This window comes from Nannospalax galili, unplaced genomic scaffold (genome assembly GCF_000622305.1).
Source record: "Nannospalax galili isolate Female #2095 unplaced genomic scaffold, S.galili_v1.0 scaffold180, whole genome shotgun sequence".
NCBI lineage: Eukaryota > Metazoa > Chordata > Mammalia > Rodentia > Spalacidae > Nannospalax > Nannospalax galili.
The window spans coordinates 2766886-2780166 of record NW_008348199.1 but is presented as its reverse complement, the minus strand read 5'-3'; the positions used below and the strand labels follow the sequence as shown (position 1 = coordinate 2780166).

Genomic DNA, 13281 nt, shown 5'->3' with positions numbered 1-13281 from the left:
CACCTTTGCACACAGGCCTGAGCACCTTCCTGTGAACCCTTTCTGTGTACCTGCATCCCCCCGCTGACTGGTCACACAGCCCAGATGGGCTAGGTGGTGACCTGGTGTGCATGCGGTGGCCAGCCACAGGAACTAGCCTCTTCACACTGAGGCAGCTGCTGACCATTTCCAGTAGACACTTCCCAAGCCCCACCCGATTCCTTCCGCAGCACAGTCGCCAACTGCCTGGGCTCTCCAGCCAACTCCACTGGCCAAAGGTGGGCATGTGCTGGCCTTTGATGGTCCCTGGAGAGAAAGCAAGCAGGGTGTGGATGAACCAGGCAGAAGCCATCAGTGGGATGCCTTCTTGAGATGGGAACCCCCGTGACAGCTGAGCATGGAGGCTGCTGGGCTGACTGGAGCTGTGTGGTCACCCAGGCATAGTGTTTATAAATTATCCTTTTGTGTCTGTGCATGGAGCTCAGAGGACAACCTGTGGGAGTCAGTTCACACGCTTCACCATGTGGGTCCCAGGGATTGAACTCTGGTCTTTGGGCTTGCCAGCAGGTGCCTTTAACAGCTCAGCCATTTCTCTGGCCTTCTGACTTGTGGTCACACCTGCCCAGCCTTACTCCTGGGGCTGCTCTGCCTCCTGTACTTTAACTCCCCAGACTATCAACTGGCATCACTGCTGCCCAACAGGGCTTGCATCCTCCATCAGTGCCCCACCACCTTCTTCACTACCCTGTGATAGACAACACAGAATGCCATTTCCTGAGGCTACTGTGTGGGGACAAGCCTCAGATCCTGTGAACCCCAAGGCCCCCTGCAGGTGTGTGGACAGAACAGGCACAACTCAGCTCAGGTGTGGAACTGGGACTCTCACTAGGGAGTCAAACTGGGTTAGGAAGTTTGGAGATTTGATGGCTTTCTTGCCTCATTTCTCTAAGCACGGTGACATGTTGGGTACTGCTGTGACAGCTCTGGGGGGGGCAGACGGATGACACTGTGGCACACCCAGGCTTGTGCCTCCAAAGCACTAGAGAGAAAAGACCAGTTGCAAAAGAATGCATACTTTACTGCAGTACAAAAGGGCAGGAAAGGTAGAGCTCTCAAGACAGAATCGGGCGTCTGCCCTGCCCTGGCCTTGCTAGCTGATGGTTCCCAGTGGTGGACTGACCCTGCAGGGATGGGGGACCAGGCTTGATAGCTGGTGGCCCACATGCCCAGAGATGGACAAGCAGAACCACATCCAGTTTTCTTAAGAGGGGGCTGCTTTTGGCTTCAAAAGTGCAACAGCCAGCACACTGGCTCCACCCTCCTAAGCAGTGGAAAGCTCTGCAGGCAGCTCCCACCTGTGCTCATCAGACCCACTGGCTAGTGGGCTGAAACCAGATGTCTGGCAGTTACACAGAAACGCTGGCAGCCGACCTCGAATTCTAGCAACAAAGTTAACAGCTAGAGTTTACATCTTCTTCCCACAGTTCCAGAAAGGACAAACCCCAGCATCGACTCTATACCTCGGTAGGAGGCAGCCCGCTTCCGATTCAAGTTCTCCCCACCACCATCCTGCTCGCCTTGGCGTTTCCCCACCACTCCTGCCTGGGCTCTGCCATGGAGCCCCTTGTCTCCAGAGCACCCTGCCTACCTCAAAGGCCAGTGGTACCCGGTGAGGTATTAGCGTGGAGGCCACAGGGACCCAGAGAGTCTGACTTCCCAGAGGAAGAGAAAGGTCAAGGGGAGACATGGCTGGGAAGTTCACTGGTGACAGCTGTGGTGGAGGGCGCCTGGGTGTAAGGCCTGGTGGGTAAATGCTGGCCCTCATTCTAGGGCCTGTCACAGAGACTTGTGGGCACAGCACCAGCCTTGCACTCTACTCAGGGAAGCCACGGGGCAGAAGGCAGACTCTGAAAGAGACCTCCCTTGCTCTGCGGGACACAGGTTTCCCAGATGCTTCCCTCTAGAACCAGGTTTCTGAGGAACACCTCTTCCTCCACTGTGGATACGTGGTGGCTGGAATCCAAACTCTTGATGCCAGAGGTAAAGCCCTTGGTTGAGCCAAATGCTCATCAGAGCCCAGAGGACATCAGGAGGTGTGGAGAGAGCCTGGGGCATGACCCAGTCCTGGGGACACCCCCACTGTCCAGCTCTGACCCATTATGTGGCCCTGAAGTCCTAAAGTATGAAGCAGGGACCTGACTGAGGAGGGTGGAAGCCTAACCTAGGCTGAGGCTCTGACTCAGAAGGGACGAGGAGGCAGAGGAAGACGGAGAGGAGGTAAGGAGGGAGAAGGACGGACTACAGAGCTGGCTCTCAGAGCTGAGGCTGGAACTGGCGCCTAGATGATGCGGGTGACATGGCAGCCACTCGGCTGGTCCAGGAACAAGGTGCTGAAGACGTCGTTGAAGAAGGTGGGGTGGTACCTACATGCCCGCTCACAGTCAGGGTTGAAGTTCACCTCCAGGATCTGCGGCTGCATCACCCTCGTTCCTGGTAGCAAAACACAGGTGGGAAGACTCTGGCACCTCGTCCCTGGAGTATGGGCTGGCACTGTGATGGCAGTGGGGGTGGAGGGTGCACACCCCTCTTGGGAAGACAGACTGGGACTGTGGGGAGGGGTCACACTCAGGTCCCAATTCCCAGTGGGTAGGTGCAGGGCAGGACCTAGAATGAGGGTCTACTGTTCCCTAAGGAAAGACTGAGGCTGCCCCTAGCTCTAGGGACAATGAAGGCATCCTGCTTCAAGTGTCTAGGACCAGTTTGGTCAGAGGAAGCAGTGCACAGGGTGGACATGGTGGCCCCAGCACCCAGGGGCCTGGTCAGGGCTGTGTGGGGACAATGCTCCTGTCCTGTGAGCTCTCACAGTACTCCTGTCTTCCACCCTCCCCTTTCCACTCAGGCAGGAGTGTCCCCTTCCCAGTGGACCAGGCCAAGGGCCCCAGGCTGAACCACTTGGCTAATTTCAGTTTATAATTTTTTTTTCTTTTTTCTTTTGGACTCTCTGTAGCCCCAGCTGGCCTAGAACTCACAGAGATCCGCCTGCCTGTGCCTCCAGAGTGCTGGGATTAAAGGCGTGCACCACCACGCTCAGCCCAATTTCAGTTCAAAAGATATGGCCAGGGACAGTACTGGGAGGCAAGGTTGTGCTGGGTGCTGCTGGGCTGTGAGGCAGGCAGACTCCTTACCATCTGAATGGCTGTCCCACTTTAGCATGAGGTCAACAGCATACACAGCTCGGGATGAGGGGTAGTTACCGAGGCCCAGGGGCGGTGGCTTAGCACATGCTACTTGGAACAGTTCAGTGAAGGATTTGAAGATCTCAGCCTGTGGATGAGGAAAGGTCGGTCACAAGGCCTGCTCAGCCTGACCTTGGCACTAACCTCCCAGACGAGCCTCTCAGACAGTGTCCCCTGTCCCTGCCCAAGCCCTGTCCCACAGATGGCCTGAGTCACCCAACACTGCCCACGGCCATGTCTACCTGACACCTGCAGGCTCTGACACTGTCTCTAGGCCTGCCCTTGGCCACATCCACCTGATTATCTGCTGGCTCTGACACCGTCTCTAGGCCTGCCCATGACCATGCTCACCTGACAGGCCATCACAGAGCCCTGCCCCCTGCACAGGATTTCACCTGCAAATCTGCCCATCTCCTGCCCTAGAGTCACCATGAGCCCTTTGTGTCCCCAGTGGACTTGGATTCCTGGGGCTGGAAGAGCTATCATCCTTGGGCATGTCTCAGGGTGCCCCAAATTCTCTTCCAGATCCCTCCCTCCTGCTGAGGAGCCTCCAGAATGCTTCACATGGGCCCAGAGTGCAGGAGAGGGGTAGTCTTAGCTTCCTCAGTGAGAGAGGACCACTTAAATTTGTGAGGGAAGGGGTGGCTTCCACAGGACCCCGGCTGCTCCCTCCCCAACCCGGTCTGGTGGAGCCCGAGACTTACCTGGACACCACTCCAGGGAAACTCTGGGTACTGCTTCTCAAACTGGGGGATGAACTCATCATAATGCACCTGCAACAGATGCAAGCTGGTTCTGCTCAGCTGCAGCTGCCCTGGGCTAGAGGGAGAGGCTTGCTCCTGCCCTAGAACCTCTTGGGTCAGCTCCACACGACAGTGTACAGCTCCGGCTCTCAGGATACAAAGACATTGAGGTTAAGCTCTGGACAGGCGGAATAATGGCTGAGCCTGTTTCCCCTTTGGTGAAAGGAGAGCAGAGCACAACCCTGTTCAGCTCACTCTGCAGAGCTGCTGGGAGGCTCTAGTAAGGCTCCCAAGGCCAGGGGTTGGGGAGGCTGCTAGGCCTGGCCATCACACACAGCTCATAACCCAGACAAGCTCTGCAGGGCCACCATGGCCTCTGTACCAGCCCAGAAACACCCACAAGAACTTTAGGGCGAGATTTTACCTAAAACACCTAAATACACTGGACAAGGACAAACCAGCACAGGCCCCCAGAGGCTTAGCTAATACCCATGCCCCTCTGGACCAGTGTCCCTGAACCCAGGTCTTCTCAGATGACATACTCATGAGGCAGAGGGAAAGCGTTCAGCAACCCTCTTAACAGAGTCCAGGCCCCTGACAGGTGTTCTGGGTCCTGCAACCAGGCTGGAGTGGGAGGGACAAGAAGCAATAGAGCCGCTTGGCCCTGACTCCGCCGTTGCAGTTCCCTAGCCATGACCAGCCCCACCCCCCGACCCAAGATGCCCAGGCAGGGCCCAAAGAGGTGTCTCTGGCATGAGAACAGTAACCATGTGAACTAGGTGAATATGAGGACCACCTGCTACTACACTCAGCACCCAGGATGAATCTAGAAATGTGATGCTTGAACCAGACACGATGGTACAGTCTGTAATCCAGGCACTCGAGGCAGGAGAAATGAGAGTTTGAAATCAGCCTGGACTGCCTCAAACACACACACACACAAACACACACACACACACACACACACACACACAGGAATCAAGGCGATTCTGAAAAGGACAGTCACATGTTCTAGGGAAGGAGGACATGCGGTAGAAAGCAGGATTTTTCCTGGCCTGGTGTCAGACAGAATTGGGATTCAGGTGCTCAGTGCTTAATTTGTCTGAAATGCTCGTCAGCCTCAGCGAGGCCTCTGACATGAGCAGCTCACTTTTCCTTTCCTCCCAGGTCCTGGTGCCTGCACCTTCCTGTGCCAGTATACTGCTGGTCTGCTGTCCTGCCACCTCACCTTAGAAGGTGCTCTGCCCTGCTGCCCTGAGCCCTGCCTTCTGATGGAGCTGCTGCCTCCCCGTGCCCCCGGTGTGGGAGGGAGTCCTGTGGAGACCTCACTCTACTCCGACTCACCCTGGGACCAGGGCATCCTGTTCTTCACCTTCAACAGTGTGTGCCCTTTAGCACTGAGGGAAGGACTCCCTGACAGGACAGAGACCCCAGCTACACCCTTCCACAGCTGAAGCCTAGATCCACTCTGAGCCCCGACCAGGCCCTACCTGCTTCAGCACCACATCTGGGTCATAGTTCATGACAGTGAAATGTTTCTCGTAGTCGTCCAGGTCATCGAGAGCGAAGGGCCTGGGAGACAAGCAGACAAGCTCCTGAGCTTTACGCAGGGGCTGCTCACTGACTAGGCCTTCCCTGTGGGTCACTGGGCAATGCTCCTAGCTGCCCTTGTCTGTTGAGAGGGGTAGCCTCCCTGCACGAGTTGGGGTCAAGACCAGCAGCGTGCTGTTGACATTCTCTGTAAGCCATGACACGTGTCAATGTCTAGCTCACAGGAGCGCCACATCTGCTATAGTGATGATACTACTGAACACTGAGGCTGCGGGCTGTGAGCACAGTAGGAGTCCGGCGCAGGCTTTCTGGGGTTCTATCTAGCCGCTTCCTTGCCCAGTCCCCTAGCATCCTGACCCCGGGACCCAGCACATTCCACGTACCGGTTGGAGAACCGCAGCCAGAACACATCATACACAAATAACACCAGTGGCTTCACAGAACGCAGCAACACAATGTAGCGAATGTCAAACTTGACATTTCCCACATCTTCTCGAAGGAACAAGACGGGGCTTTCAATGTATTTGGACACAACCTGGAGGACAGATGTGGACTCACTAGTAGCTCCCACCTTGCCTGGCCAAGACAGAGTTCCTAGGAGCTTATGTACCCTGAACCCCACGAAGAGGGCCCCTCTACCTATATCCACAAGACTTGGCACCCAACACCATTGTGGCCAGACATGGCTGCCCTCAGCTCCTCCTGCCTTTTTGAAGTCTGGCTACGAGGCAGCAAGCTCTTTATATTCACCCCTACTTTAGGATTTATTTATTTTTTGTTTTTATTCAAGACAGGGTCTCTCTGTAGCCCCAGTTGGCCTGTAACTTGCTAACTGGCCTCGATCTCAAAAAGATCCACCTGCCTCTGCCTCCTGAGTGCTGGGAACTGAACCCAGGTCCTCTACAAGAGCAGCAAATGCTCTCAACAAGCCCTGACCCATCTCTCTAGTCCCCACCTCTACTTTATTTAAAGGACAAAAATCTTGCAGTTATCAGCATTTTGTGCCTCTGAGAGTGTGTGAGAACAAGAGCGAGAGGGAGAGGCCAGTGTTCAACCCTGGCTGTTACTCCACATGTTATCCACATTGGTTTATATATACATATTGTTTGAGACAGCATCTTTCACCGGTCTGGAACTCGCCAAGCATGCTGGCTGGCTGGCTGGCCGGCGAGCCCCAGGAACCTGCCTGTCTCTGCTTCTCCAGTGCTGGGATTATAAACATGCACCACTAAGCTTGGCTCTTTTCTTACATGGGTGCTAGGGATCGAACTTAGGTTTTCAAGCTTGCAAAGCTAGTGCTTGACCCACTGAGCCATCTCTCTAGCCCCAGTTTTCAGGTTTGGAAAACTGGAATTTTTAGCAGCAGCTCTGTCCCAATTCCCTACAATGACTGACAGTCCTCAAAGTCCATTTCTCACCAGCCCCCACCATGTACATGCCCCCCATGTAGCTACGGCCCAGGAGGATCCTGTGTAGTGAGAGTCCAGCTCCCCCATGGCCCATCCCTACAGGATCATCACCACAGACTAGGGGCTCCATGGGTGATCATGCCAAGCAGTGAGTAGTATGATCCCCACAAGCTGAGTGACGTCAAGTCATTGCTGACTTCCAATCCTTGGACCCATCCAGACTTCCTGATGCCCAGTGACCTTGGTGTTGCCCGTGTGGAGTACCGAGTATGGGGAGCTGTAGGGCCCACCTTGGGGGTGCTCTCTCGGTGCCGAATGATGCTATGCAGGTTCTTGGTGACATGTGTGTCAAGGCTGCGGGCCAGGTTCCAGGGCTTACAGATCCAGTGGTTGTCCTCACCCCTGGGGAATGAGAGGGTTAGCTATGTTGCACCCTGGGGTCTGCCTTCCAGGCAATGTGTCCCAAAGATCTGGCTAGACTGGCTAACCAGTGTCTTGTAGGGAACCAGGGCCAGTGTCACAGAGGCACTGGAAATCTGGAGTTTGCTAAAGCCCAGGGAGCCACCCAGGGTGGAAGTTCCCCTCCAACCTCTACAGACACACCAAGAGAAGCAGTTAGTGCATGCGGTCAGCACTGCAGCACATGCGGTCAGCACTGCAGCACGCACAGCAGGTGCTCAGCTAAGGAGCAGGCTGGACACAGAGTGAGGGTGTTCAGGGGGCGGGGCTGCTGCAGGAGCATGATGGAAGGTCCTAGAGGTGTCTGTCTGCCCCCCCTCCGTATCTGGGGAGCTTACCGCCTCTCCCGCTGCTGGAAATAGCTGACAAACTGAGGTAGCTCAGTGAGTAGGTTGAAGGTCCGGGGCAGCCATGGGGGGCCCTCTGGACCCCCAGCCCGGCGAGCGATGGAGGCCAGGCAGTCCTTTACTGTCAGCAGGTTCTCACAGGGGAACTGGTTAAGTAGCACCTGCGGCCTCTCCTGGCTGAGCTTCCTGTGGAGACAGAGATGGCTGACTCGAGAGGACAGCTCAGTGTTCTAAGGGGAGTTGGCAGCTCCGAGGGTGATGGGCAGCCAGAGATGCTGGGCAGGGGTCCCTCTGAGCTCTGAGGTGCCCACCTGTAGTCCTTGAAGTGCGAGAAGTTGTAGAGGATGTCGGCATCAGCCTCGCTCTCGATGAAGGTGAAGCGTGGGTGGCTGAGGTGGCTGAGAACTTGCTGCACATCAGTGTGGACCCTGTGGAGAGGCCTGAGTGAGCAGACGCCCAAGGGAGGGAGGCTGCCTGCACACAGCTCTGGCCGACCCTGGCTGAGTCACTGAGTTCCAGCAGAGTCCTGGGCTCCAGGATGGCGTTGGCAGCCCGGATCTAGAGCAACTTCCTCTGCCCAGATATAGAAATTCATGTCCCCAGGTTCCCAACTGCAGGATGAGACCATCTGTCTCACATCTGTCATCAGGACAAAACAAAATGGCGTAAGTGTTTACTAGACGTTGGTCTCACATGGAAAAACTGGATGGGCCTGAGGCACGCAGGCACAGGGACAAGAACAGCTTAGAAACCCTGGATACTCTGGGTAACGGACAATGGAACAGGTTTTTTTTCCTCCTAACAATCATCAAACTTGCACAGTTTCTAGTTAAACCTTTCCCCATTCATCCTGGTTTGAGGGTCTGGCCTGAACTGGTTTGAGGTGCACTGGCAATAAGGCAAAGCTGTGTCCCCATCCCCTATTTACTATGCATAACTGGGCATGCATATGATTAAAATAAGATGCATTATGGGAAGAGATGTGCAGCGGGCAGAGGTCTATCTAAGCCCATCAGTCAGAACAGAGCATGTAGCAACCAAACTCCTTGAACAAAAAGGGAGCCACTAACGAGAACTGGGGTCCTTGGGCATTGTGGTGGTTTGAATAAAAATGCCCCCACATTGGCTCCAGGGATTTGGACACTTGGTCTCCAGTGTGTGGTGCTGTTTGGGAAGGGTCATGGAACCTTTAGAAGGTGTGGCCAATCTGGAGGGAGCATGTTGCTAGGTGCAGGCTTCAGGGGTTCTTAAGCCTTGCTGATTTTTAACCTCTTTGCTTCCTGTGCCTGCTTGAAGATGTGATCGGTCCATCCACTTTTGTTGCCATGCCTCCCCCGCCATTATGGACTCTTACCCTGGAACTATAAGTGCAAATAAACTCTTCCTTCTCTAAGATGCTTTGGTGACGGTGTTTCATCACAGCAACAGAAAAGGAACTAATCCGAGCATCTCACGCGTGTGGCCCGCTGTCCACTGTAACAGCGCCATTTCTTTCTACTATGTGGTGAGCTTTGCTTCACAAACAGGCTCCTTGCCCCTCTGCACTGGGTGGGCTTTGATCTCACTCTCGAATACGAGGCCTAGAACCTGGAAACACCCAGACAGACCCTAACCTCTGGTAGCAATCTCCCAATTCCCATGGGTGAGTGTTCAGGGTTCTCGTGAACCTGCCGGCTTCCTACTGACCAGCAGGTGATCAAGACAAGTATCATGAGAGGTCTCATGTTGCCCTTGGAACCCAGGATAGTGGTGAGGACAGGGCTGGGGAGCCAGCCTGCTGGGGTGTGACGGAGGAGCTCCTACCTCTGAAGGAACCAAGGAGGCCCCTGGCAGAGGAACGAGGCAGGTAGTAGCCAGGGGAGGTCAACACAGGGGCACTGGCCTGCTTGGGTGGGGCTGGCAGTGGGTGGCTGACCCACCTGTGGTAGGAATGACCGTGAACCATAGTCGTGAGCAAGACCCTCAGCAGGCCTCCATCTAGTCTGTCCCAGAGGTGTGTGCATGTGTGTGTATCAAGGCTGGACCGGTGGCTCAGGACAGGCCCTAGACTAGGGCTCTGGCCTCAGGCAAGGAGGGCCCAGCAGAGAGGTCATGCCTAAGACCTGGGAGAAGGGGACAGAGTGGAGGACATGCCCATTTCTAGCTGGACCAGATTTAGGCAGCCAAGGGGTGGCATCTAGGGGCTGTAGGGAGGGCTCCTGGGAACAAGGAGGCCTGGCTGGCCCTGTTCAGCACTAAGTGGGTGTGGTCCCGTACCTAGGCTTCTCTGCCAATTATGCACAGTAACTGCTTATTTCTGCCCACACCCACAAACTCCTGGCTCTCCTGGCAGGACGGTGCCTCTTCTTTTCCCTTGTTGGTTTTTTCAGACAGGGTCTCACTCTGTAGCTCAGGATGGCCAAGAACTTGTGGCAATCCTCCTGCCACAATCTCTCCTATTAAGATCACAGGCCTGTGGGCTGGAGAGACGGCTCAGCGGTTAAGAACACTGGCTGTTCTTGCAGAAGACCCAGGTTCAAATCCCAGCACCCACATGGCAGCTAATAACTGTAACTCCAGTTCCAGGGCATCCGAAGGCCTCTCTGTCCTCCGCGGGTTCACTTACCTACATGCAGGCAATACACGCATACACATAAAACGAGAAAGAAAGAATCACAAGCCTGTGTGCCACTGTGCCCGGCTGTTTCTGATTTCCAGGGGAAGGTTAACACCGCCCCTCTGGGCAGCCTTGCTTAGCCTCTCACTTTTTACTACTTCCTCTGTGGTTCCAAGAACTCCACACCTGGCAGCGTCACTACCTTACCTGGATTCCCAGTCTGTCGGACACAGCCAATAAACTGGGGCCTGGATAGGCCCTGCTCTGGGACTGGCAATGGTGCCAAGTTGGGAGAGTGACCAAGGAGAACGGGTTGTGTACCTGAAGATGCGCTCCTGAGGATGCACCGCTGGGCTGATGGCGAGCGGAAGTTTCTCCTTGTTTTCCTCCAAAACGGCCTAGAAGGAAATGTACCACAGAGACAGACCTCAGCAAAGGGAAGAAATGACCAGAGTTTCCCCACCCTGTAGGTCAGGCCCCACCCTCGGGTGGAGCCCTTCCTGGTTCTCAGTGGCTAGCCAGCTCACCCCACCTGAGGCTCTGGACCCTCTGGCTCCTAGCAGGCCTAGCTTTGCATCCAAAGAACAATTTGTGCTTGTTCACAGCTGACAGAGGTGCCCCAGGGAGCCTAAGGGCTGTTCCTAGCTTAAGCTGCTTGAGAGTTTAAGACACTCCCTTGAGGCAGAGCCCAGTCCATTCCAGGCTGTGGACTGGACCCAGGGAGCTGCTTCTGATGGGCATAAAACAGCAAGTGATGGTGCTACTTCAGAGCTGGATCCCTCAATTCAAGGGAGTCTGCTGGTCTATTCAGTAGTCGAAAGGCCCGTGAGGAGCAGCTGAGGACTCCAGCCAACAGCCAGCCTGACTCTCCAGGCCTCAGCTCCAGGGAGCCTCAGATTCCACAGCTTTGGGGGGACAGTCTGTGTGCCCAGGAGACCCTGAACCAGAAGCATTTGCTGAGTGCTGTCCCTACTCCCATTGTACAGAAACTGTGGGAGGCAACATATATTTGCTGTCCCAAGCGGCTAAGTTGTGGAGTCATTTGTCACCAGCATAGGTTGCATGCCCACCCACAACCCCCATGGCCAGAGTGAGGCTTGGACTCATGGGCCTTCAGAAACAAGGTTTCAGGTGAGGGGTGTCTGGGCTCTGGCTCTTCTCCCTGAGTATGTTCCACTGCCAGACAGCTGGAGGCCATCCAGTGGGACTTTCCCTAGTCACTCTCACGCCTCACCCCGAGCACCCACAGTTCCATGTTCACCAATCTGCACGGAGGTAAAAGTGCTCAGAAGGCTGGGAGCCCAACTCTGAAGCAGCTGCAGGTGTGGTATGGCGGTTCCTTCTGTCTCTCTGGCTTTAGTAAAGGTGCCACAAGACCTCCTGTGGTCTACCCCTGCCAATCAGCAACTCTCGGAGCTTTGAACCGCAACTTGAGTTAACCTGCTGGATCCTTCCACAAACTTCTGAGGCACTCAGTGGTACCAGATGTCTGAATGCCAGGGCAGACTCAAAACAGTGGAGTGAGGTTGGCAGCCTCTGTTCCTGAGCTCCCTCCATTTGACTCCACCTCTCCCACCAGCTGTGTGACCTTTGGTGAGTTACTTAACCTTTCTGTGCCTGTTTCCTTAGCATCATCAATAGAACTGTAATAAGGAACACAGCACAGCCTATCCATAAGGTGCTAGGTACAGGCTCCTATGTGTGCTGATCTGAGGGCAGGGGAGGAGGTTCTGGTAGGGGCTTTCTTCCTAATTGGTACTGAGCCTTGAATGGACTCACTACAGCCAGGTGTTTCTGAGTGGACCAGTGAGGTCCTGGTGTGGCCCTGACCTATAGGCTTCCCCCACATTCAAAGCAGCTTTGCTCTTGGACACAGTGACAGTGGGGCATCCTGGAGGCCTGCTGCGGGCTGGGATGGGACGTGTACTACAATACAGTTGGTCCTCTGTGTCTGTGGGAACCACTCCCTCAGATTCAATATGAGGGACCTGAGCATCCACAGATTTTTCCTATCTGTAGGGTTCTGCAATACGTCCACATTGAATGATTGCTGTGTCTTCCTGTCCCTGTGAAGGAGGCACCATGGGAAGAGGTGGAGCAGAGCAGAATGCCAGCTAGATCTAGCTGCATGGCCCACTACCTCCCAAACCCAGGCCACCTGGCTCCCACAAAGCCCCTTGTCTCTCAGGTGCTCCCCAAAGGCTCCGACATCCCTGACTGGCTGGCTTAGAGACAGAATCCAGCCAGCATTCAGTAACATTTGGTGACAGGCTACAGAACAGTCCAGAAACCACTAAGCACAGAGGCCTGGGGTTGCAGGCACAGGACCACACCTGATAGTATTCGGCGGGTGGCTCGGGCGTGGAAGAGCTGAGGTCCAGCATGTCGGCGGGGGCCCAGGGCAGCAGCATGCATTTCCGGATCAGAGGGTCTGCCTCTCCGTAGGCAAAGTCCCGGGTCACCTCCTCTGCACCAAGACACGTGTGCCCATCAGTGGGGGTGGTGGGCGGCCTGCCCATGGCCCATTCTTTGGGATGGGCAGGCTCCTCACTTACCGCCTGTGTCTAGGTCCCTTAAAGGCCACAGCAGAGTGTAGGCCACCTGCTGTGGCATGTAGAAGAAGGGGGCTGTGGCAAAGCTGGGCACGTCTGCATGTTGGATCCTTGAGCCAAACTCATCCATAATGTACCACACTGGCACTTTCTCTTCGGCTGTCTGTGGGCAGGGCATAATGGTAAATCTCGGCCATGTGTCCACCCACTTGCTGCCCCCACCTGGGCACCAAACTTCAAACCTCAACTGTCTATCTTGGCCTGCTTCTCCTGGCAGACAGGACACAGGACCAGGGTAACAAGGCACCGGGCCCAGGACTAGCAGGGATGGGAAGAGGGTGTGGTGTGCCGGGGAAGGGGAGGCTCTGAGTTCAGGGCAGGCGCCTGGAGTTCGGTCATGAAAACAAAC

General features: G+C 55.2%; 1 protein-coding gene across 2 annotated transcripts in view; it reads right to left on the bottom strand.

Moving 5' to 3' along the window:
* Positions 1 to 1032: 1032 nt before the first annotated feature.
* Positions 1033 to 13281, bottom strand: part of Ttll12 (tubulin tyrosine ligase like 12) — an 18532-nt gene continuing 6283 nt past the window's right edge. Inside the window, exons 4-14 of one of the 2 annotated variants that reach the window (XM_008844733.2) lie at positions 12876 to 13035; positions 12654 to 12787; positions 10642 to 10718; positions 8036 to 8152; positions 7716 to 7910; positions 7209 to 7320; positions 5893 to 6044; positions 5449 to 5530; positions 3920 to 3988; positions 3165 to 3303; positions 1033 to 2469 (exon numbers count right to left, since the gene is read on the bottom strand). In XM_008844733.2, coding sequence (XP_008842955.1) covers positions 2318 to 2469; positions 3165 to 3303; positions 3920 to 3988; positions 5449 to 5530; positions 5893 to 6044; positions 7209 to 7320; positions 7716 to 7910; positions 8036 to 8152; positions 10642 to 10718; positions 12654 to 12787; positions 12876 to 13035 — 1389 coding nt within the window. In that variant the 3' untranslated portion in view covers positions 1033 to 2317. Of the gene's footprint in view, positions 2470 to 3164; positions 3304 to 3919; positions 3989 to 4019; positions 4107 to 5448; positions 5531 to 5892; positions 6045 to 7208; positions 7321 to 7715; positions 7911 to 8035; positions 8153 to 10641; positions 10719 to 12653; positions 12788 to 12875; positions 13036 to 13281 lie in introns of those variants that run through there. The other variant, XM_029569151.1, reaches the window with a different exon arrangement.